This window comes from Anopheles arabiensis, chromosome 2 (genome assembly GCF_016920715.1).
Source record: "Anopheles arabiensis isolate DONGOLA chromosome 2, AaraD3, whole genome shotgun sequence".
NCBI lineage: Eukaryota > Metazoa > Arthropoda > Insecta > Diptera > Culicidae > Anopheles > Anopheles arabiensis.
This window is the reverse complement of record NC_053517.1, coordinates 39,742,073-39,766,829: the sequence shown is the minus strand read 5'-3', so window position 1 is coordinate 39,766,829 and position 24,757 is coordinate 39,742,073. Positions and strand designations below refer to the sequence as shown.

The 24,757-nt window shown below is 41.5% G+C and overlaps 3 protein-coding genes across 4 annotated transcripts; 1 reads left to right on the top strand and 2 right to left on the bottom strand.

Annotated features, from left to right (window-relative positions):
- The first annotated feature begins 7,457 nt into the window (after positions 1-7,457).
- Positions 7,458-14,633, top strand: LOC120894835 (protein 5NUC). Of its 2 annotated transcripts, none has more exons than XM_040297681.1 (5): positions 7,458-7,782; positions 11,624-11,951; positions 12,039-12,189; positions 12,258-12,514; positions 12,752-14,633. In XM_040297681.1, the coding sequence occupies exons 2-5, from the start codon at positions 11,731-11,733 to the stop codon at positions 13,956-13,958; spliced, it is 1,836 nt and encodes a 611-aa protein (XP_040153615.1). In that variant the 5' UTR covers positions 7,458-7,782; positions 11,624-11,730; the 3' UTR covers positions 13,959-14,633. The 2 variants fall into 2 exon arrangements, with proteins under 2 accessions (XP_040153615.1, XP_040153616.1); XM_040297682.1 differs by lacking the exon at positions 7,458-7,782 and adding an exon at positions 7,832-8,459.
- A 1,701-nt stretch (positions 14,634-16,334) lies between these two features.
- On the bottom strand, positions 16,335-20,605 carry LOC120898200. The gene is made up of 6 exons (XM_040303725.1): positions 20,277-20,605; positions 20,129-20,149; positions 19,192-20,054; positions 17,749-17,872; positions 17,595-17,615; positions 16,335-17,530 (listed from the first exon to the last, which is right to left on the bottom strand). Exons 1-6 carry the CDS (start codon positions 20,344-20,346, stop codon positions 16,668-16,670), a joined length of 1,962 nt encoding a protein of 653 aa, XP_040159659.1. The 5' UTR covers positions 20,347-20,605; the 3' UTR covers positions 16,335-16,667.
- Positions 20,606-23,275: 2,670 nt separating this feature from the next.
- LOC120894541 (serine protease snake-like) lies at positions 23,276-24,733 on the bottom strand. Its single transcript, XM_040297190.1, has 4 exons — positions 24,541-24,733; positions 24,446-24,466; positions 23,853-24,377; positions 23,276-23,790 (listed from the first exon to the last, which is right to left on the bottom strand). The coding sequence occupies exons 1-4, from the start codon at positions 24,617-24,619 to the stop codon at positions 23,459-23,461; spliced, it is 957 nt and encodes a 318-aa protein (XP_040153124.1). The 5' UTR covers positions 24,620-24,733; the 3' UTR covers positions 23,276-23,458.
- Between the last annotated feature and the right edge of the window lie 24 nt (positions 24,734-24,757).

Here is a 24,757-nt window from a genome sequence, read left to right as displayed (position 1 = left end):
CTATGCAGCGTGCTCAAGTGAAGTATTACTAAGTGCAGGCTATAAAGTAGCATACCGATTAGTAGATTAATAACAGAAATATCTTTCTTGCTGGAAACAAAGATCCAGTCAGATATACATACAATGCCGGGAGCGGATTGCCAGAAAAAAAGTATCCTTCTTTAGCAACCCTCCTACAGCTAGTCTATATTATCAAGTTTATGCGGCAAAAGCCAAACAAGAACTCATACTCACCGTCTTGAAGATGTAATGCAGCACAAAAGGGAATACTTTCAACCGGAATTTAACTTACCAAACAGTTTCTGTCGTCTTTTGGTTGATTGCATCCGATGGTTTTCATTAGCCCAATGAGGGAAAAGTTTGCGCTAAAGCTAATGAATAGAGATACGGAAGGCAAAGGAAGTAGGAAGGGCCAAGCATTCGCTAGAGATGATTAGGATACCCATTACATGGTTGAATCTTATTGTTTGCTTACATTTTTGATGGTTTATTCAAATATATCAATATGTATTACACGAAAAGGAAAGGAAGCAAAATGTATACCAGAAAGGGTCAGTCCTGCTACAACTCACAAAATCAAATTACCAAAGCGAATATATTCTATAAATATTAATGAACATCTGAAATAAAAACAAGCATCGTTAACTTTGTTATCATTCCATGCTACGAGGGTGTGTGTTTGCATCTATATTTGTGTGCTATTTTTATCAATCTTTACTGACCATCCGTACCGGCTCCAGCACTTGGCCTTCATACTTCCAGCTCATTTATCACCATTATCAGTCAATTAATCATGGCCATTGACAAAACTTTTAACCGGGTGTAATGACTTTTCCCATTGGCGAACCTACGCAGATTGTTCCTGCCACTAGCGTTTTACACTGGACGAAAAGTAGGTTCACTGTTCGCGTTCACCATTGCGTGGATGAGGCTGAACGTAGAATGTATTTACATTTACATTGCTCTGCGATTACAAAATTATCGATAAATCAAATTGACGTATCGTTCCGTACTATTGCAGTGTAATCTGCCGCCAGGACGACCAACATCAAATCAACGCACACGATAATGAAGCTGTCATTGGTCATTAGTGAATTTAGTTTTCTGCATGCCGTTGGCGTGGTGGGTTTAGTTGTAGTTTAAAAAAGTAACGATACTATTGGCGACTATCGCTTTGCTATGCTTCGGTGCTATCTTACAGAAGAGATTTAAAATAGAAACAGTTTATTTTTCCCTTATTCCGCAATAATTCATAGGGTTGGATTGATTTATTGAAAACAAACAAAAATATGAAAAATGAAGAAATTACAAAAGTATTTTACATAGTATGTTATGCTTGCTATCCGTATTCTTCAATGAGTTAAATGAATATTGTTTTTATCTATATATTTAAATTATATTTAAATTATTTTAACTAAATCTAAATTTATTTAAATTATAATTATATCTTCAGCATTATTTGGATTGTTTCCATTTAATTAAGCAGAATAAATTAATATATTTCAATTAGTCCAGCATTGATGCATTGGACCACCCTTGAATTCATCCTATCAAAGGTCTGTGTTAGACTGATCGTCTCCTTTGAAAGTAGAGAGACTCACAGTGAACAGTAAAAACGTTGTATACGCAATACAATATGGTTCCCATATATACGGTGCTGTCAAATACAAAACTGATTTGTTTATTTGAATGAAGATATGCCTAGTTCACGTTAACATACTAATGCTATACTTCATTTCACATAAACATCCCTCTTTCATAGTGTCAGATAAAAGCTGACATTTCAACCTATCAGTAGAATAATAGGGCCGGTTCCGTGGTACAGTCGTCAACTCACGCGACTTAACAACATGCCCGTAGTGAGTTCAAGCTCCGTACAGGCCGTGCCCCACAAACGTCGTTAGGACTGAATATTCTGCTATGGAACTTAAGGGAAAGTAAAACAATATGCATCATCAGGTATGTATTTTCCATACCCAATTGGCATTTGCGTTTGGCTGTATGGAATTTCGACAGTGTACAAACTAAGATACATTTCAAACTCGTTATGTTATCCATTTTTCTGGTTGGACTTGGAATTATGGTACTTTCTTTAATTAAAAACTCCATTTTGTCTTGCCCGTCTCGAAATATATAAATATGTTATATAATTATAAGATAAGAGGTTGCGAGCTTTAGTGTCATCGCTTTTCAACGCCAAGTTCAAATTTGTCAAGAGATAGTTTGACTTTTTCATTTAGATTTAAACAATGTAAGGCTTTTGCCATTTGTTAACTTAATCTAGCTTAACATAACGAAAAAATAAATTATGAACTATTATTTATATCAAAAAGAGCTCTTAGAAGAATGAACTCAGATTTTTGGGGGTTTTCTTTGATCCGTTCGGTAATTTCATATGCGATTTCAGTTAGAGGTTTAGTACCAGTTGTATCATACAATTCTTCGAGCCTCATCCAGCGTGGGGCATGGTAAAAGCGATGAATCAACGTTCGCCTACATTATTCTATGGCTTAAATAATTTATGATGATAACCTTATGCAACAGTTTAATATGAGGTTTTATCTGGAGTGTTGACATAATTTCAGCCGCAAACTGTCAAACTTCATGTACAGTTCTGGCTAATGTCGTGAAAGGCCCCAATGTTAGTTTTATCGCTAAAACAACCTTGGACTAGCAAAGTCCCGGAAGCTATGCAATATGCCGTTTAATTTAGTTTAAATGTTCCCCTTGTAGATCACAATTGTACATCACATTTGCATTATTTGCATGGTTATAGCATTCTACCAACAGCACGTACAAATCCTCATACTTTTCAGTGCTATCTTGCAGCTGCAAACATGAGCTTGCAATTTGAATTTACCACCGACTGTGCAACATATTTTCATTTACATCTACATCTGCAACGCTATCTTAAGTTCATTTACTCACCAAATTACATCGTTAGAACAACAAGCTCCTTCCTTCCGTGGATGAACGGCGGCTTTGGTAGCACGCTACGACCAAAATGACTTGCTACTGCTACCAGGCAAGAACCTGCTCCTGTCTGTGCTTTGCGTGTTAGACAGCTTTTGGTGACAGCCTGCTTAGAATTGTTATCATTCCATTAAACTGGAAAAGATGCTACCGCAACGGCAAAGCACACGTCTCTTTCAGCAAAAAAAAATTTGCCCTTCTACTTTCCCCTTTTTGCACCACATCGCGTGCAGGACAAAGAATGCATGCAGCTCTGTTGATGGAAGGTGAAAAGTGATCGCACGCTGTGGAAAAAGTTTTTCCTTCCTGCTAGCCTTTCACCAACCCGTGAAGCTTTTCACGTTCTTGCGCATTGCTTCTTATCGTAATGATTATGTGAACGTTCGTTCACTTGTATTCGGCGGCCTGAGTTTGCAATGCAAAACATCGAGATGCAGCGGAAAGTAGTGCAAGCGCAACTATTGTTAGAAACATCCCCGCCACTTTGGCACGATAGTTTGCGATGCCGTAAACCAAATGGTTCGTTTCAAAAGTCGTCCTTGTTTCCGGTTGAACTAACGGTAGACAAATATTCACATTTCAATTTCGCTACCGAAGAGCGGCCAGCTGCAGGGGTGGCGAGGAAATTCGCAATATTAAAAACTTTTTTCCACCCTGTCAGACAATGTCACTAAAGCCCGGCCCGAACTGGCAGCTCTGTGCTGCCGGCGGTACAAAGTTGCACACGGGTGGGCGAAACTTTTTGCTTCTGACAAATGTCATCAAAGCTGCCGGTGGAATCTTTCCCCGCCCACTGTAGAACGGCAATTATTAGTTAATCGAATGGAATGAATTTCAATGCCTTAGGTGATTTGTCGGAAGCGATATCGAACAATATTGCCTGTGATTTGGGTGGCGGCATGAACTACTCATTTCAATTACATGCACTCAGCATTAACCCTTTGTGCACTCAGCATTAAAGATGAACATTGTTATAAAAGGTTATAAACGCGTGATTACGATCGCGTGAGAAACTACACTAGTTGATTGAATTTTCATCCGAATATTGCGTCGTAATTGAATTAGAAATCGAAAAGTTATAAACCCTCCAAATGCGCTGTCTACCGGTTGCTTAGAATATGAATATTACAATCATTAATTATAAAAAAACACAGGTCTCCAATGAAAAAAATGATAGAGTAAAATTACTTTACGTACATAGTCTTATTTCAAGTCAATCAGATTCATAAAATCGAATAAATTGATGTTGCCGTGCATCCGGTTGATTTGAATAGGGTTGCAGCTTTTATATGGTACATTACCGAGTGGGGCCTGTAGTCCGTGGAGGAGGAAATAAACGTTATTGTTGTTAGCATTATTTTTCTATATCCTGTTTGTAGTGCTATACGGCAATACTTCACTCAACCGGAACTGTGTCTCAAGCCTCTAGAAGGATAACAGACGTTCTGCATTACTTACCAATAAGTATATATTGAACATGTCTATCAATAAGTCCACGTGTAATATATCTCTCAAGCAAGACAAACAGAAGGAGAGCTACTAGTGGCAACGGCAGAACAGAGGATGAGGTGCCTCAGCGTCTTTGCCAGCGTATAGAAGTTGCCAGCGTTGTCAATCGTGAATTGCTACAAATTAACTGGCAGCGATGGTCTGTCGGCGGAGCTCTTTAAGATGCGTCAGGCGAGACTTACTCGCGTAAGTCATCTAATGTATCATCTGATCGAGACCAGATCTTCTCGTAGAAATATTTACCGGAAGAGCGAATGATTAATGTTATCCATCCAGACGTATGTATTAATAAATGAAACAATTAATGAATATATTCGTCACAGTTTTCAATCACATCCACTCAAACAATCTTGTCTCTTATAATGTTCTGCAGACATGATACTAGTGCTTCTCTAGAAATACCGAGAACTCCTGATCTCAATCAGGGATGAGTGATTTGAATCTCGAGTCGAATCTTAAAAGATTCATTAATCTCTAAATATTCACGAATCTTCAAAGATTCATGAATCTCTAAAGACTCACGAATCTTTAGAGATTAATGAATTTCTTGAGAAAATTAAAATTCATGTATTTCCATTGATTCATGAATCTGAATCAGATTTACCCAACACTAATCTCAATGCACCACTTGTTCAATGGCATTAAGGCGGGCTACAATATCATAGATCGAAACGATGGCTTGTTGGATGCCAGTATGAATGAGATGAGAGAATGGTGTCCGATTTGTTCAAAGTGTTTGAGTAAACGTGACGTACTCTCCTCTCTACTCTTTAACTCTGCAAGGTGTCAACAAATTTAAGACATCCTCGACAACGCATTAGCGGTAGGCAATATAATATATCCGCAGTTTTGCGGATTACATCGAAATAATCGGAAAGAAGATTTCAAAGGAGTGTACAATGTACGTCCAATTGAAAGAGTTTAGCTTGTGATAGGATCCGATTGAGCAGCAGTATAGATTTGGTCGAAGATTCGCATAACAGCGCATTAGCAGGAGATATTTCGGAAAACGCTTTGTTCAACGAAATCGAGCTACATTTATTGAAGGCTCTGGGAGTATTTGTGCGGCTCATTTACCGGAACAGATTTGGCAGCTTGCTACGATTGATAGTGATCTAATCATCCTGTCGGTCATCCAGGATGGATGGATCGTGAAAGTGTTTATCACTGAACCTTTCGGATATCAGGAAGATGCATCGGAACTATTGTTGCCCTGACCATGTCAATAATGCACGTGTCTGAACAGGAATAGGAAAATTGAAAGAGAGCAAAAGCAAGAGAGAAACACTCAATTCAACTTTCTCTCTCTCTCTTTCTCTCTCTCTCTTTCTCTCTCTCTCTGCCTCTCTCTCCCTCTCTCTCTCGCTCTCTCATTCTCTTTCTATCTTTCTCACCATCCATCTCTGTTTTTTTTTCTCTCTCTTTTCTGTCTTACTTTGTGTCTCTCTCTTTAAACAGTATTATTGATGCCGATTGTTAGGAAAATATGCATTATTCAGATTCCCTTATTGATGCATGATTTTCATTATCACTACATTACATTGGATAAAATGCATGGAAAATGCATCATTAAGATTCCCTTATTGATGTATGATTTTCTCCATCGCTACATTACCTTGATATTATCGATAACAGCTTTATTTCATATGATTACGTTAAGGTTCAGAAGTGTAAAATATATCAACTGATAAAGAGCAATTATTTTGATTCCTCACTGTTACATACTGTGAACATCTCGACAACCTTATCTATTCGGTGGGTGCAATTAAGCCGCTCAGTACAAGAATAAAACAAAATTCTTTGGATGCAATGAAATATGTGCTTTTTTCCACCAGATAGTTCGTACAGAAGATAAAAAGAAACCAATTCTCAGATAAAGTAAAACGCGTGTGACTGATACATATTCATTTACTCTTATCGAAACTTTATCTGTACCGCTGCACTGTGATGTACTTTAATGTTTTTCAAAGTGCCTATTATGGGACACTTTTACGAGCATTTTGCCACAATGATAATGGTTTACATCCTGTTGAAGATTGAACTCTATCTACCTTATGGAAATGCTGGTTTACCGATGATTTTGAATCTTTTAGATCTTTTCTACGGAATGATACTACTGTACCTGAATGCTGTCTAGTGTGGCTGTCTGACACGCGTTTAAATAACAACGAACTTACTTTATGCACATACATGATAGCTTATCACGATGATGTGCTGGATTGGTGTCGCCAGTAAAGTATGACACTCGCGATACTGTTTGAACAGATTGCACTGTGTTGCAAGAAAACAAATACTAAATGGGATTTCTTGTGAAGAAATGATACATAACAACTCTGGTACTTGGAACTGTATATAGATCTTGTACGTGAATCGATCACAACGAGATTGTAGACTCAAGTCTTTTGCTACAGAATTCTTGAAGAAATAGGTATTCTCAAATAAAATAACAATACTTTAACTTTATCTTGGTATTTTTTCAGTGTTTATCATCTCGAAAGCTTCCGTTACAGATAATTTAAAGATTTAAACAGTTCATGCATGATTCTGCCTCGCACACGTTTCGACCTTGTTACATCAATGCCTACGGAATACATTTAGATAAGAACGCATGTGGGAAGAACATGTTGAAAAGATACCGTTTATCTGTCCTCTTCACTCCGTCGCAAATTGATAACATGCAACAAAAACACACAGACACACACGTCTATGCATGTATACATTTTGTCTCAAAATTCCTCTTCTTTTTTGTGCATGTCTGCCCTCATACTGGCTCCTGAATTCTTCTCTTGCCATGTTGTCCTTAGCGAGTGAGGCATGCAATCCCGATCCTTCGTGTTGCTACGCACGCGATCACGAAAATAAGAAAACATATCACACAATCATCAACCCGACCATCTTACTCCGGAGCGCTCCGGTTTCCCCTCTGCCCGACCCGATCGGCCGACGGTAACCGACTAAATATTGTTGCGTACGATCGCTCATATTTAGTGTGCCGACGGAGCTCGTGTTTGTCGGATCGGCACGCCGCGTTAAACGGCCACACAGGCAAACGGCAGTAATAGGCCAGTTTTGAATGCTTTTCTTCACAAAAAATAATTTCTTGTTTAAGTTTGTTAATCCTGCCGGATGCAAGCAGCTTATTACTACTCTTAAATCGATGATCCACGAGCAGTAGCATAAGCTAGTGATGCTGTATATTTCATCATCGCTAAACGAACACGATCGCGTCCAAAATGCCGTACTAGACTGATCAACTATACCGGTTGGCGTGTGCAGGTGCTGGAAGCAATACATCATCACGTGAGTAAACGAGTCACTAAGGGCTGTGATTATGAAGCCCACGGGGCACGGAAGGTGTGAAAGTGGTTAAACCTTGCAACCAGTTTGCCCGAAATCGGCTGGAAAGTGATGAAGAGGAAGTAAATGCGTTGCAAAAAAATATGGCGAACAATGCTAGTGACCTTAAACGTGACCATTGCCTCCGGTGGCTCACAAACACGTTGCAAAAAACTACTAAACCACACGATAAAGTGGTAATTTGCTGGAAGATTACCGGCAGCAATGATGCATTACGTTGTGTTGTGTTGCTTTGTTCGAGTTACAATGCGTGTCAATTTTTTTATACGCTTGCGTTTGATTTCAACAATTCGGAATGTGTGCGTGAATTTGTGTTCTAACCTGTTTGCTTTGTATGTGAACTCAAGTTCAAAAGAGTGTATGTATGTGTTGTAAGTGTGGTTTACAAATCATTTTCAAAACATGTTTATTCACCAAAACTGCGCATGTGAGCCGATGCGGGACGTCTCATTACAGTGTTTTGTGTTGAAAAGGAATAAAACAAGCTGAAGGTAGAAATAAAAACAATCGTTTGTGTGCCACTCTGTGGAACTGAAGCTGCAAACGTAAATCGAAAATAGATCACACGATGCCAATGCCGACCGATAGCAGGATGCGAAACGTAACGCACGCTTCAGCCGGTATGATCTTTTTGCTTAGATACGCGCGTATCTCTTCCTAGAGAGGGGAGAGGCTTTACACCTAGACGGTTGAGAGACACAGACCACAAGAATGTAGCAAAATGCTCCACTCTTCTCATGTTTCGAGGTTAAATGTCACTTACGCAAATGGTTTGCCCACTTAGCGCTGCCGAAACGAGGCTTTTCCAAAGATCCATCGGCAGATTGTTCGGTTTTCTTTTTAACTGCAAACGCACAAAAACAAAAACCTAAAAAACAAAACTAAAATTGTGAAACAGTAAGCTGTGCTCCCGATCGTTCCATTTGTCATCGGAGCATGGGGACACGCGCAACGACCGGCTGTCGATTGAAAGTTAATTATATCCATTTTCCCGCTCCTGGGACGTTCAACCCTCGGCTTAGCTGCTTGCCTACTACCGAGCTAGGTAGTACAGTGGTCGGCGAAGTATGGTTTTGAGCCGCATGCCATTATTTGCTTCCTAAAACCATTATTCATTTTGCTGATACCATGATTGATGATGATACTATATTACTGTATTACAACTTGAAGTTTATCATTGTAATGATATTTATTATTATTATTTGATGATATTTTGCATGGCCGCTATTTTATAGATTTATACACGTTCTATTTCATAGTTGTCCACCACTGAGCGCGTGTATTGGTGATCAGTTTGTATCATTGGCGTATTTGCGTCACGAAAACACGTCAGAGACGCTACAGGTGAGGAGTAAATTGTTTACCGACTGTGCCTAGTGAAGTGTTTCGACTGCGAGAAAGTGTTTGAAACGAACCGACATCGACATAGCATGCGTTGCAAAAAAAAGGTAAAGGCAGGAATTTTGTAAGCACGTGACATTGGCGACAGTGAAAGTGGTTACAGCGAACGACGAAACCACGTGGGCACGTTTTGCTACGAAAGGCAGGAAATAATTCCGGTGTTTAAAAGCAAATAGAGATAACAATTACCACGTGCATTAGGTGTCATTCATGGAGCACGGTGTACAATTATTGGATTGTCTATTTTTTGTTTCTTCAATAAAAGAAAAAAAGTCATACTCGTGTCTGTCTGTGGATTTTTTTGTTCGCAGCTAAATGTCGGAATCGATTTGAAATGTGCTGCTAATTAAAAATCTTTTCATGGTGAGGTGTGCATGTGTATCCAAAGAACAGTAATCCAACGATACGAGCTTTCAAAGTTAAAGATTTTAGTGGAAAAGCTACGAGTGGAACAATACATCTTCAACAGAATCATTACGTTCTATTCAAAATGTACAAATGGCTGAGCAGAGACTTTAGACAGGGAAAAATCTACATTAAAATATAATAGTCGGCAATCATCTTTTGTTCGAAACACAATTGCTGACACAATAATTCACACCCATCAAATGTTTCCACGTTCAACCAGATACAATAGGACAAAAACATTTAATTTGCTATTATTTCCTTAAAATCGTTAATGCATGTTCAATATGCTTTTAGTTTAAATTCTGGTGAATTTTGCTTACTTGACTCATCTACAGAAATACGTTTTTATCCATTATAATAGAAATTACTTAGCTTCCGCAACGTGTTTCAAACTAACCGTTCGATAAGTAGTATCTCTTGCGAATAATTATATTCATGTTATTATAGAGAACTGAGCTCCTAAAAGACTTTATTGAAATAGTAGCTGATGGCAATTATTGAATGTACTTGTTTTTACTATAATATTACTTTTGTCATTTAAAACTAGATTGGGTTGGTTGTTTCCTTTAACCTTTTACGAAGTTTGATATCTTATTTTACAGAACGTTGCAATTGGCCATCATTATTTTGCTATTCATTGCACTTTACAACGTTTTTTTTTGTCTTAATTCATCTTATTTCAGTAACTACATTTACCGTTTTGTGCTCTACTTTGTGCATATCATCACAATGTGGAGGCAATTTAGCTATCAGAGTTCGTAACAATTAGCGTCATCCATTATCTTGCATTATAAAACGAGAGCACGTTGGAATGGTGATCAAGGTAGTGTTAATTGCCTAGATCTTAGTGTCAATCATAAACGGAATTAACAGAATGGAGCTGGTTGATACTAGCGCTTCAAATGCCGACAGTTAACATTGCGAACATCTCAAATGATTCCAGTGGTTGATGTTTGGTGCTGAAATTTACATCATTTAAACTGGTCGATAAAATTTATTTCTTAAACCATAAAAACTACGTAAAAATAACAACATGACCATTCCTGCAACTGAACTCCGGGCTAATGTTTAATTCAATATTATTTCCAACATTTGTTTTGTTGTTTGATGCAGGGAAGCTGAAATCTCTGGGAATTTCGGGTACGGGAAGCAACTTTTTGTAGATGTAGCAATACAGAAAAGGAAAGCACATAAATTTGACGACATATTTTAAATTTAATTAATTCATATTAATTCTAGCTGCTTGCAGCAACTTCAAATCTGTTTAAAAACTGTAAAATGTTTATTAAACAATTGATTACAAATTTATTGCAATGTTTTGTTTCGCTGAGAGAGAGAATTGAATTTACTACTGGTATATTCTTGTTTTATCACACAGCGTGACAATTACTATTATATATTATTTTATAACACTCAAATATCTAGATCAACGATAGCTTTGAAATGCGAGAGGGATTTCTATTTTACATACAATCAATGTTAAGCATATGCAATTATTGGCAATATGTTTGAACCTTTTTTTTTCCTTCCGTCAAAATTCGTGGGGGTTCTGCATTTAATCAAAACTGCTCACAAAAGCTTTATTGTCAATTAATCAAGCGCGACAGCATACATCATCCGTGGTACACGCGTCCATAACCTTACCGTCTATGATAAGCCGCATCCGCCAAGCACGCGTACGTCTTAACGAATGCACGGTGCGCTCGTTGAGAATCGGCAACCGACCTGGCTTCAAACAACACTTGGCACAACAATACATACCGCTTGATAACCGCCAATTGTTATCGATAACACGGTGGAATAGTAGATTGGTCTTGTAAGGGTGGGATGATCGTAAATGGTCACGGGAAGAGCATTTTTCTACGACATTCGTGACCGAGCAGTGGCATGGCTCTACGGGGTTTAAGATAAATTGTGCAAGGGAAGGACTGTTGTACATCTGGTGATAAAGTGTGTTACCTTTCATAATTTCCAGCAAACAACCGAAAGCATCGTGTCGTCTTACGTCTAGTGATTGCAAGCTAGTTTCTTCTGGAAACTTTGAATACCCTGTAAGACTGAGGACATTCTAATCCTGGCACCATGGCACGGAGAACAACACACATTCCGCTCGTGGCGATAGTTCTTGCATCCGTCTGTTCTAGCCTTGCCGCACCGAAGGCAGGTGGTTTGGAGCTTATCATACTGCACAACAACGATATGCACGCGCGGTTCGAGCAAACTGGCGCGTACAGCAACGACTGTCAACCGTCTGATGTGGCCAGCAACCGTTGCTACGGAGGATTTGCACGCGTAGCGCACAAGTGAGTATCGTGATCGCGCTACTGCAAAGCGCACGTTTCCATAGCGCTCGATGCTCATGCATAAAAACTGTTTATCTATGTCGGCAGAGTTCGCGAATATCGAGCAACAGAGGCGTCTGGTGGTCTTCCAGTTCTGTATCTCAATGCCGGCGATACTTACACCGGGACGCCATGGTTTTCCGTGTTCAAGGACAACATCACCGCTGCATTCCTTAACATACTGAAACCCGACGCTATCGTACGTTAATTGCCAAACATCATAGCAGTGTGCACGACCTTTCTGACCACACTGTACACTATTTTCAGTCCCTCGGTAATCATGAGTTCGATCTGGGCGTCGAAGGATTGGTTCCGTTCCTGAACGAGGTTGACTTTCCCGTGCTGGTCACTAATCTTGACCTGTCAAAAACGCCTGAAATGCAAACGAGCAGATCGTTACAACGTTCCATCATTTTCACGAAGGCGGGCGTACGGATCGGTGTGATCGGATATCTGACTCCGGAAACGAAACAACTGGCCCCTATCAACACCGTCGAGTTTCTGGATGAAATAGAAGAAATCAAGTAAGTAAACTGCTGATAACAAGCTTGCATCATAGGTTGTTGTGACGTCGATTGCATAATGGCAGGCTGGTTTAAGATCATAAGCTAGCGAGCAAAGTAATGCGCCTTACGCTATGCAATTTGTATTGCAGCTTCCATTACATGGTGCAATTTTCGTGTCGTTTTTTCAGTCGTTATACTATTGCTCATAAATTGCTGCCTAAATTCATACTTTTACATCATTTTGTCACTTTTCAGCAAAGAGGCAACGTCACTAAAAAACCAAGGCGTCAATATTCTGATCGCTCTCGGACACAGCGGGCTGGAGCGTGACAAAGAGATCGCTGCACAGTGTCCCGACGTAGACCTCGTCATCGGTGGCCATTCGCACACCTTCCTCTACAGCGGTACCGCCCCGGACGTGGAAGATCCGGCCGGCCCATATCCGGTGATGGTGAAGAACGCAGCCGGAAAGGAAGTGCCCGTAGTGCAGGCGTACGCGTACACCAAATATCTCGGCTATCTGCACCTGCAGTTCGACACGGAAGGTAATCTGATCGAGCTGGACGGAACGCCCTTACTGCTCAACGGAACAGTAGAGCGTGACTCGGACGTATTGCAGCTGCTGGAGCTGTACCGACCGGGCATCCTAGCACTCGACGCACAGATCGGCTATTCGAACGTGTTTCTCGACTCTAGTCGGTGTCGGTTCGAGGAGTGCAATATCGGCAACATGATCGCCGATTCGCTGGTTATAACGTATGCGACGACACGCGAGCAGAGCAACGACGGGTTCTGGACGGATGCTGCCATCGGGTTCATACAGGGCGGTGGCATACGAGCGTCTGTCAATGCCGGTCCGATAACGATGAAAGATCTCAAGACGGTGCTTCCGTTCGGCAACGCGATGGTGGTGACGGATATTACCGGGGCTCAGCTGCGTCAGATGCTGGAGCAGAGCGTGCACAGGTACGATGGGGTGTCCGGGTACGGGGAGTTTCTACAGATGGCGGGCGTCAATGTGGAATACGATCTGTCGCGCCCTCCGATGCAGCGTGTGGTACATGTGAAGGTACGGTGCGCCCGGTGCCAAGTACCTGCGTACGAGGAGCTGCAGGACGATGGGCTCTACCGTGTCATACTGAGCCAGTTCCTGTACGATGGAGGCGATGGGTACGAAATGTTGCCCGGCTCACCGAAACAGCTGCTCACCTTCGGTGAATATGAAATAACGGAAGAATATCTGAAGCGCTACTCGCCAATTTATCCAGCGATCGAATGGCGCATCCGGATGCAAGGACAACCGGAAGTTACCACGACCGACGGTCCGGGGGGAGCCAGCACTACCACCATGATGACGACCACGACCGAGAAGGACAATGGTGCGGGGCACACCCACAGCCTAACGATTTCCACCGTTGGAATGACGCTATTGGTCACACTGCTGTCACGGCATCTACTATAAAAGCTGGTTTATTAAGGTGGAATACTTGGATTTCAAGCATTTTCAAGCCTTAACTTCGGTTACAGTTGTCAAGAAAAACAGTAATCTACATACATATTGTGCAGAAGGGTTCTCCCAACTTTTATTGATAAGACTGTGCGTAATCTTTTGTACTAGATTTCATGTATCTTGTTGTTTTCGTACAAAAAAAACCAAGGTTAAGGATTGAAAATTATTAGCAATCGAAGTGTTCCTGGACCTTGATTACCGGATACGTAGAATAGTAAGAATTCATCAGCACAATCCGGGGATGTTTATGTATAGTGTACAAAAGGAAAGGGTATTTCCCAAGTGGGAAGCACATACACGATGATTTAAAGCACGAGTAAGCGAACAAAATCACTTATCAGACTTCTCAAACTTCTCACTTTGAGATTGAATTGTAAAGGTAAAGCTGTTGTAGCATTCAGAAACAAAGTACAAAAATAAAACAATATTGAAATACATTGCGAATCGTGGAAGCGCAATGAAGCAGCATGGTATAACAAAACCAAAGGCGTAATGAAACCTAATGACTCACTTAATTGGCTCTATCGTTTTAAGGCTTTAGCTTTACTTACATTACCTTGCTATACATTCAATCCCAATTTAGAGTTGCGTGTATTGTATGATAAATAAACGAATAACTCGTTTAATTTTGGTGTTCTTGCATTCTCTTACAGGGAATTTCAAGTCAATTTTTAATGTGTGCTGCATATTTTGTCGCTCACGAAACTTATTTTAACATCTACGAAAATAGGTCAAACGACACATCATTGCGAAGCATGAGTCCTCCCTTTTTTGTAGTTTGAATGATGAAGTCTCCATAGGCAAAGCTCAATATGACTGTTAACACGACACTCAATAGGGCTGATACGGCCCCCCATACTCCCCGGCAAGTTGCGTACTTACTTCGGGTAGCCAGCCGTTGCCTGAGTTTTGTAAGCGATTCCGAACCAATTGTACGATCAGGATGGATAAGCGCACCACGAAAACGGTGTAAAAGAGTTATTAACATATCAGATACGCAAAGGTCTAATTCAGAGTCTAAGCCGGCTGCATCTTACCTTGAGCGGTGCAGCCCCACCATCCTAGCACCATCACTAGCACCACACATTGCAGCCTCCAGATGAACAATGTTTTATTCTTTGACATTGATAAAACTCTCACAGGCGACATATATTCTAGGTAATCGCAAACACGCTTCTTGATGAAGCTTTTTGATTCTTAAGCCTGTATCAAACGTCAACGTATTCTGGCGGAACGTTGTACACTGTGCGTTAGAAGCAGCACGGATCAACACGGATTCGTCCCAAACTAGTCGACTTGCACGACCTGGTATTTCCATTTCTATAACGAAGCGCTTCCGCTGCAAACTAGTTTGTGTTATCTTTTGCCGCGACTATTGGAATAATGTGCCTAAATACTAGAATTTTAGGCGTTTTTTCTTATGCTTCGCTGGCAAGAAACCGGATAACGTTTACCAGGACGTATTTGGCAGCGATGACATGATTGTAATGCTTACTCTATTTATAGAAGTTGAATCAGTGGAGTTTTTTATCTGTTTCATATATCGGTTCTCGAAATCATTTTCATATTCTGTTATATGTTCTATGGTATCGTGATTTTCCGTGGTGAATTTCACAATTATGCATTTTATCTGAATCGCTGTTTTTTTTCTAACGTTTCGACCGATATTGTACTCTACTCGATTTTTCAGTTCTTATTTCGCAGGATATTTTTGGCGTTATCTGAATTGGTCATGTTTTGAGACATTTTATGTCATTGTTTTTTACCTCGCTTAAATACGATCATTTTATTTCAAACTCATTCTTAGCAGATTGCACACATTATTGTTTTTTTTACTGCTCCAAGCATAATTTTAGGAATATATTAAAAATTTAAAATATATTGTCGTATAATGTTATGAAAAATAAGTTCTTGCCAACATTACACTAGGAGCATCCTGAATGATATTTCTACCAAGCGATAGTATTGTTGGAAATTGAATTAAATTGAATTGTAGTTAGTTTAGAAAATTGGAATACAGTAGAACGTCGATTATCCGGGTAGCTCGGGACCGGACGGTTGCCGGTTAATCGATTTGCATGGATAATGGTCCAAGAAATGTCAAATTCATATAAAAATTATAAAATACACTAGTTTTATATTAATTTACTTTGAACCAATCGATTAATCGTTAGTAGAATATTATTTTAATCAATAACTGTAGGTTTTACAACTGTTCATGAACAAAAATGAATTTCGAAAACACCACTAGACACTACAGAGCTGTACAAAAAACTGGTTGCCCACTTGGCTAACGTTGCAAATGTTCGCTGTACGCTTGAACAGCTGTCACATTTATGGGCACGGTTAAACCGCCCGCCGGTTAATCCGCCCCCGGATAATCGACGTTCTACTGTAATGGAACTTGCAAATTTTTATGAATTGTGTCAAATGGTGAAATGTTTCAATTGAATTAGATCAGTTACGGATTAGGATGAAATGAACTAGCAAATGAACTATGTAAATAAAAATGACAAGTGAATAAACAGTAGCAAATTGATTGGCGCAAAGGACACAACGGTTTATCCATTCTCCTCGGTTTTCGGTGATCCGTATATCACAACCAGCTTTTTTAGTGATAATTTATCACAAGTATTGTGGTGATATTTTTATTTACCACTCTCACATCGCATTAGCACCCCACACGTTGTCCTCTATCCAGTCTATGTAGTGTGAAACCTTCGTGTAGATCGCCTTCGCATTGGGACCGCCACAAACCCCTCCAATCGACGTGATACCAACCACCGCGAACGAGCAGGACCTCGGGTAGGTAACCACCTGCAGCGGTCCACCCGAATCGCCCTGGCAGGTATCGCGGCCCTCGACGATGCTACCGACGCACAGCTGCCCATCACGAACGCCCTGACGAAACTTTGGATGGCCCTTAAAACTGCGATTACAATCACTGACCGGAAACTCGTCCAGATTCACCTTCATCATCACGGTGGACAGTGTAGTGCCGAACGTTTCGTTATACCCGAACCCGGTAGCAATGTAGCGCGTACTGTTGCGCTCCTCCGTCTCCCACAGACAGGCTGGCCGGATGTGTTTTGATAGAATGATCGGGTACTTTAGCTTAACCAGCGCAATATCATGGTACGAGCGTGTGATCAAGTAGTCCTGATGTCGCCGGATGCTTGCAATGTCGCTATCATATTCGTCGTTTGATTCCGACTTGGTATCGTACTCACCGACCCGCACGATTACCGGATCACCTTCATTGAAACAATGAGCAGCGGTCAGGATGTGCTGATTGCTGATGAGCGTACCACCGCAGAGAAAATCGTAACCTTTCTCTCCATCCTTCTTAGGATAGCCTAGTATGGCGTGATGCGGAAACTCGCCGTACTTTGCCTGCTCCCCGCCGACGATCAGCTGGACGACGTTGCTACAGTTGTACACCTCGAACCGGATCGGTTTCGAATTAATTGTGAGCGGTACCAACGACGACTGGTTGACCACTATATTTCGGTACTCTTCACATGCTGCGTAAGAGGGAAAGTACATTTACGCGATCGATGAACAACCACATTACCGCAACGTACTTACTTCGGGTGGTCAGCCGTTGACCTGTGCGTTGCATGCGTTTCCGATCAAATCGTCCCATCCGGGAAGGCGAACAGTGCATTACGAAAACGGTGTAGCAGTGTCATTAGCCTGTTATCAAATACAGCAAGTGGCTTCTTTGCCGACCGCATCTTACCTTCAGCGATGTATCCCCATCGATCTAGCACCAACACTAGCACCACACATTGCACCCTCCAGATGAACATTGTTTTAATCTTGGACACTATTAAACACTCGCAGACGGCACAGGCTCTGAGTAATTACAAAGACCTTTCGTGATGTCGAGCTCTTAGTCGCGTACTGTATCATTCAGGACAGAAGTTGCAACTTGCCTTTCCGATCGCGCGGGTCTCTATTTATATTAAATTTACACCACTGGGAACATGTTTATGTTTTTAAAAACGGTAGCAAACTATACCCACCACTTATCAATAGACATATTGCACTAATTACCCACACATCTTGACACACATCTTGTGTTGACACACAATTGACCGCAAACAACAACAACAAAGCTCCTACCATTAATCTCCAGCATATTATTTTTCATGCGATCGCTGATCCAACTTCGAATTAATCGATGATTGTAAATTATATTCAGTTATGTTACTATAATGGGCGAAGTGTCTGAACTAAACGCGACGAACGAAATTTCACAAAACGAGCAACAGCTTTTGCATTATTATTTATTATTTTGCATCATTACCGTTAATGTTGTTAAAAAAAACGACCAATACGCAAAGTACGATGAGAGAGGTTTCCTAGGGTAGTGTATTGTTTAGCTTTTTGTTTGTTTTGTTCCTCAAACCAATTGTTTTACTTTACATACACGTTATATGGAAAACAGCTTTTCGCATAACAGGTGAGGCACTGGAACGCGAGAATCCCATGTACTATGAAATGTAACTGACTTACTCAAATGTATTTAATAATAATAATGGTAATATTTTCAAAAATAATGGCCAAATTTGCACAATAGTGGTAACACTAGTTCACTACAGACTGATATGATTGCAATGTTTATGCTATGCTGTATTCAATATTTTAAACAACCTTGCATTTCTGACGGTTAAGTTACGCAGAAGTACAAAATGAGGGCATAATTTATATCCAACAAGCTATAACACTCAATTCAATTCCAATATACAGCCCAGCAACCATGTTACCAACATGGGATACTTCTATCACTATAGTAAAGGAAACAAGTAGTCAGGAAACAAATGATATATTTTACTGTCAATACGTTTTCTATGATGGAAAAAGATAATTTGTTTCAATTTTTAAATAGATCAACAACAGTGCTGAGAAATTAAAAAAAAAACATTGCACAGTTAAAAGGCTTCTCAAATGCTACCACGAAATTTGATTGTAAAGGTTGCTGCTTTAACTCACTTAAATGGTCATATGATTCACGGAAACATTTAATTGTCTATTTTTTTAATGAATAAATGAAGAACTCGTTCATTGTTTTGTTGTTGTTTTATATGCTTTTACCAACGAAATGTGCCAAACTGTCATTCATTTTGTCACCCAAATGCCATCGATCAATCACACATCATACGTAACACCACCACTCTCACATCGCATTAGCACCCCACACGTTGTCCTCTATCCAGTCTATGTAGTGTGACACCTTCGTGTAGATCGCCTTCGCATTGCCAATGCCACAAACCCCCCCAACCGACGTGATGCCAACAACTCCGTATGAGCAGGACTTTGTGTTGGTCACCACCTGCAGCGGTCCACCCGAATCACCCTGGCAGGTATCGCGGCCCTCGACGATGCTACCGACGCACAGCTGCCCATCACGAACGCCCTGCTTGAACCGACGATCACCCTTAAAATTGCGCTCACAATCGCTGACCGGAAACTCGTCCAGATTCACCTTCATCATCACGGTGGACAGTGTAGTGCCGTACGTTTCGTTATACCCGAACCCGGTCGCAATGTAGCGCGTACTGTTGCGCTCCTCCGTCTCCCACAGACAGGCTGGCCGGATGTGCTTCGATAGGACGATCGGGTGCTTGAGCTTCACCAGTGCAATGTCATCGTACGAGCGCACGTTCGAGTAGTTCGGATGCCGACGGATGCTTGCAATGTCGCTGTCATATTCGTCGTCTGTTTCCAACTCGGTGTCGTACTCGCCGACCCGCACAATTACCGGATCACCGTACGCGAAGCAGTGAGCAGCGGTCAGGATGTGCTGATCGCTGATGAGCGTACCACCACAACGGAAATCGTAATCCCATTGGTTTCCGTTCTCCTTGGAAAAGCCCAGCAGAGCGTGATGCGGAAACTCGCCGTACTTTGCTTGCTCCCCGCCGACGATCAGCTGGACGACGTTGGTACAGTTGTACACCTCGAACTGGATCGGCTTCGGCTTAATCGTGAGCGGTATTAGCGTCTGTCTGTTGACCACTATATTCTGATACTCTAGACACTCTGCGCAAGAGGGAGGAGGAAAGTTATTGTACTATACGCGATCGACGATGACCCCATTGCCGCAGCCTACTTACTTCGGGTGGCTAGCCGGTGACCTGTGCGTTGTAAGCGTTTCCGAACCAATTATACGATCGGGATGGATCAGCGTATCACGAAAACGGTGTAAAAGTATTATTAACATATTAGATACACTAAGTGGCTTCTTTGCCGACCGCATCTTACCTTGAGCGATGCAGCCCCCCCAACCTAGCACCAACACTAGCACCACACATTGCAGCCTGCAGATGGACATTGTTTTGGGATGGACTTCCAGGCGGCACTAGCACTGCGTAATTGCAAAGCCACTTCTTGATAAGGCTGTCCGACTCTCAAACACCCATCAAACGTCACCGTCGTTCGGCGGCAAGTTTTACACTGTGCGCGAACCACGACACGAAACTTCCCCACACTGACCGGTTAACGAATCGCGGAACGGTCAATCAAATGAACTGGTATTTCCACTTCTGTGGCGACGCGTCGCTACTGAAACTAGTTTGTGTAATCTTCTGCTACTACTATCGAAGTGATGCGCTTCAACACTGAACTGTTTGGGTTTTTTTTGTTCTTCTTTGCTTGCAAGAAACCGGCTACAGTTTTGCTGAAGGCGTTGGTTTACGATGGTCGCTAATGCTAATTCGGTAGTCCCTTTGAATACTGTCGAATTTCACAGTGTTTGCCGCTATTAATAGTCACAATGAATTTAAATGGAACATATTCTTCTTCTTCAAAATAAATAAAAAAACGGAACAAACTCGTTATGCGAGGCTCCACTGTATTCATGTTAATATTTGCCCCGTGATCATATGTTGAAATATATTTATGTTTGGATGTACAGTCTCCAGTCCTGCAAGATTTAATATTGCTATGATATGATGATAGGACTACCATGGAAGGTCATAGTAGAATATTCTGTATTTGTTAGCGAAATGGAGTGTGGTCGGCTAAACTATTTCCTTCTAAAAGAATCTTACAACGCATTTGCACCCAAAACGTTTTCCTCTATCCAATCCAAATAGTATGCTACTTCCGTATAGACTGCGTACGATTTCCCAATTCCACACGATCCTCCAAACGATGTGCCAGCAACGACATGGTACGTAGACATTAGTCATTAGCTCCAACGATATCCTTGCCGGGAGCATTGCTCCCTACACACAGCTGATCCGATCTTATGTCAAGGTTTGTAGTGTTTTTATAGGAAAAATCGTTGCAATATTCTTTCGGAAGTTCCTCCAGCTGTACGACCATCAGCTTGGGTGACAGTTTGTCGTCGAAAACGCTCCTGTATCCAAATCCGAACGCAATCAGCTTTGTCGAGGGGCGGCTTTGGCGAGGTTGTATCCACCGTGTCGACCCACAGACATGCTGGTCGTATGTGTTTCGACAGCTGCACCGGACGTTCCAGAAGAATCTAAGGAATATCATTGTATGGCTGGCTGCGTGGATAATTTGGATGTCGGCGGTAACGATCGATGATGATCTGCAACTCACCCACGGTTGGGGCGCTAAGATCATACACACTGACAATATCGTACGACCACTGGCTCACGGTAGGAAAAGCAATGGGCGGCATTTAGTACGTGCTGTTCACTGATTGGTGCTGCCACTACGTGCTGCCGGTCTGGTGGTACAGTCGTCAACTCGTACGACTTAACAACATGCCCGTCATGGGTTCAAGTCCCGAATAGACCGTGCCCCCATACGTATGACTGACTATCCTGCTATGGTAACAATAAGTCACTGAAAGCCAAGCTCACTTCACTAGTGAGTTCAGGCCAGACCTTGACCGACAGCGGTTGTTGTGCCAAAGAAGAAAAAGTTCACTGATTAATGTCCCTCCACACATTAAATCATATTGGTAAGGATCGCGGTAAGCTTCGGGTATCCTAACACTGCTTGGTGTGGAAAATCGCCGTACTTTTCCGACACGGCGTCACGATGACTTGACGGTGGTCTTCGTACTCTAATAGGAATAGGGAAGTGGTTGTATTTCCAATATCTTGCGGATTTACGCTACTTACTCTTAACTGCAATCCGCTATTGAGAGACATTAAACATTAGCAAGGAATGTTTTTCACCACCATCTCCACTTTACCTTGTGTAATGTAGTAATGTAGTGCGTGAGCTCTACAAACACTAAAACAATGGGATAATGCTCCTTTCTTCCAATCATATTCACTCTCTTCTGACGATCGAAACGTTGTTGGCTCTTAGACTTTTAGACGGAGTGATGAACCTAAGAAAGTTGATAGCAAACTAACCAGGTTTGTGACTATTTTAAAATTGGAAACCTGGTTGTCTCTGAATCCGCATAAGCCCAGTACCGCCAAACAATCGAAAGGCTTTATTTAATTCAATTGAAATTGACATTAGTAATTGCACTCAGACTATTTCATTGCAATTCAGCTGATCATGCTGTATTATGCAACATGCATGCATCATCATAATAGTATGATTTTACGGCATTGGTTCCAGTTGATCGTAGGGAAATCCCAAAACCGCAATCATCTTGATCAGATTATACTGGGATACGATTCATCATTTGCACATGTACGTCTTGTTTACCATTCATTCGTAGTATAACATATTTACATTTCAAAGGGGATTGCTTGGATCAAGATCACATGCAAACATTACAACAAATCATTTTACTATCGCGAACCTATTAAAAGAAGCAAATGGTTGTGTGCTCTAGTGTCTTCCAGGAATTAAAACACAGGAAGCGGGCTATCTAAACATCATCAAGCAGAAGGACATTCTAGAGCTAAACTAGCATTTATAATAATTCCAGGATGGTTTATTAGTTACTCAGGCATCGTTTATAATTCCAGGAATGTTTATCAGTTATTCTGAAGAAGGAGCCAAAATTGCTGCAGATATAAAGTGTAAATAGCTTATTACAATAAAGCAAACCAGCTGATTGTGGTTTAACGTAGCAAATATAAACAAATCACTTACATATTGATGAATCTTATTTCGATTAACATCGGATCTTAATTTTAAGAGAAGGTTACCCAATAACTGATTTTGGCCACTCCTATGGTAAAGTCGTCAACTCGCTCGAAAACGTAGGAGTAACTATCTTTCTGTGAATAACCTTCTTTCTATGAATTGGTACATGCTTTGAACGACTCTAACTGTTGCTCCAAAGAAGAATAACTCGATAACGACAAAATAAGCGCTAAATGTTCAATAACTATCGTTATAATGTTTTTATTCAGCTAGTCCATACCATACAACGATCAATAACATTGTTGGTGTGATTAGTCTTCAAACAAACTCGATACGTATTCCTTGGAAATATTTGATAAGTTGAGCCAAAGCAATTAAAATCAAAGCAACACCAACATGTATATCAAATACTATTAAACACCCCACACAACTTGCTCGATCCAGTCCAGATAGTGTGCCACCTTTGAATAGATCGCCTTCGAATTTCCAACGCCACACGCAGCCCCGGTAGACGTTACGCCGACAATATTGTATATGCAGCTTCTCGGTTCCGTGATCGTCTGCAGGGGTCCACCCGAATCGCCCTGACACGTATCCTTACCCCCGATCAAACTGCCCACACACAGTTGCCCCTCGTCGATTCCATCGCGAAACTTGCGATTATCGCGGAACAGCTCGCCACAATCACTGGACGGAAATAGATCTAGCTGCACTTTCATCAGCTTGGTCGACAGATCCGTGCTTCCTGGTCCATAGATAAATCAAATGAAAAACTTCCACACCCACTAAATTATTGTCCCAACGTACCTTCTTCCTGTTTGCCAAAGCCCGTCGCTACAAACCGGCTCACGTTCAGTGTCGGATTGGTCCACAGGCAGGCAGGACGTATAACCTTCGAAAACAATACCGTCTCATTCAGCCGCACCAAGGCTAGATCGTGGTAGGAGCGGGAATTACGATACTTTGGATGGCGGATAATCTCGGCAATACCGAAATCGAGCTGTGTCGTCGAGTCGACGGTTAGATCGTACTCGCCCAACCGCACGATCACCGGATCGCCGTAGCTAAAGCAGTGCGCAGCGGTCAGGATGAAGCGATCCGAAATCAGCGACCCACCACAGCTGAAGCTGTACGGTTCAGGTGAGCCATCTTCACGCGGGTAACCCAACAGTGCCTGGTGGGGAAATTCGCCATGTTTAGCTGCTTCACCGCCGACAATAAGATCCACCACGTTCGAGCAGTTGTACGATTGGTAGTAAAACGGTTTCGGATTCAGCGTAAGTGATATGACACCTCGCTTGTTTGAAATTATTCTACGATATTCATCACACTCTGCAAACAAACAAAGCAAACGAGTTGTTTGGCATTGTACGTTGCATAGATTCGGGCGCATTACTTACTCTGCACAGATATCCTCTTGGCTGCAAAACGAAAGACAAACTGCACGTTAGTACACGGCTCACTACTTCAGCACAAATTTAACGTTCATCTTTACCTGTCTGTCCATCACATAACGATATCAGATGACCCAGTAGCAGAAGAGAAATGTAGCCGAATAGTTTGCCACGCACCATTTCTTGGAAACTGTAGACCACGCTGTTTTTGAAGTGGACAGAGGTCAATCAATCTGGTAATGATGCTGGAGCTGTGCTTGATAACACGCTCCGACACAGACTGATTGCTAAACAACCCAGCTTAATGATGGAGCACAG

Bases quoted from the DNA above. Each gene is read 5' to 3' on its own strand.
- LOC120894835 (XM_040297681.1), top strand. From the start codon at position 11,731: ATGGCACGGAGAACAACACACATTCCGCTCGTGGCGATAGTTCTTGCA. The intron at 12,190-12,257 runs GTACGTTAATTG...CACTATTTTCAG, and splicing joins TACTGAAACCCGACGCTATC to TCCCTCGGTAATCATGAGTT. The intron at 12,515-12,751 runs GTAAGTAAACTG...GTCACTTTTCAG, and splicing joins GATGAAATAGAAGAAATCAA to CAAAGAGGCAACGTCACTAA.
- LOC120898200 (XM_040303725.1), bottom strand. From the start codon at position 20,346: ATGTCCATCTGCAGGCTGCAATGTGTGGTGCTAGTGTTGGTGCTAGGT. The intron at 17,873-19,191 runs TGAGAGTGGTGG...AGGTCTTTGTAA, and splicing joins TGTGGGGTGCTAATGCGATG to TTACTCAGAGCCTGTGCCGT. The intron at 17,616-17,748 runs GTAAGATGCGGT...TGCAACGCACAG, and splicing joins ATGGGGATACATCGCTGAAG to GTCAACGGCTGACCACCCGA.
- LOC120894541 (XM_040297190.1), bottom strand. From the start codon at position 24,619: ATGGTGCGTGGCAAACTATTCGGCTACATTTCTCTTCTGCTACTGGGT. The intron at 24,467-24,540 runs GTAAAGATGAAC...TTCGTTTTGCAG, and splicing joins GTTATGTGATGGACAGACAG to CCAAGAGGATATCTGTGCAG. The intron at 24,378-24,445 runs GTAAGTAATGCG...GTTTGTTTGCAG, and splicing joins CAAGAGGATATCTGTGCAGA to AGTGTGATGAATATCGTAGA.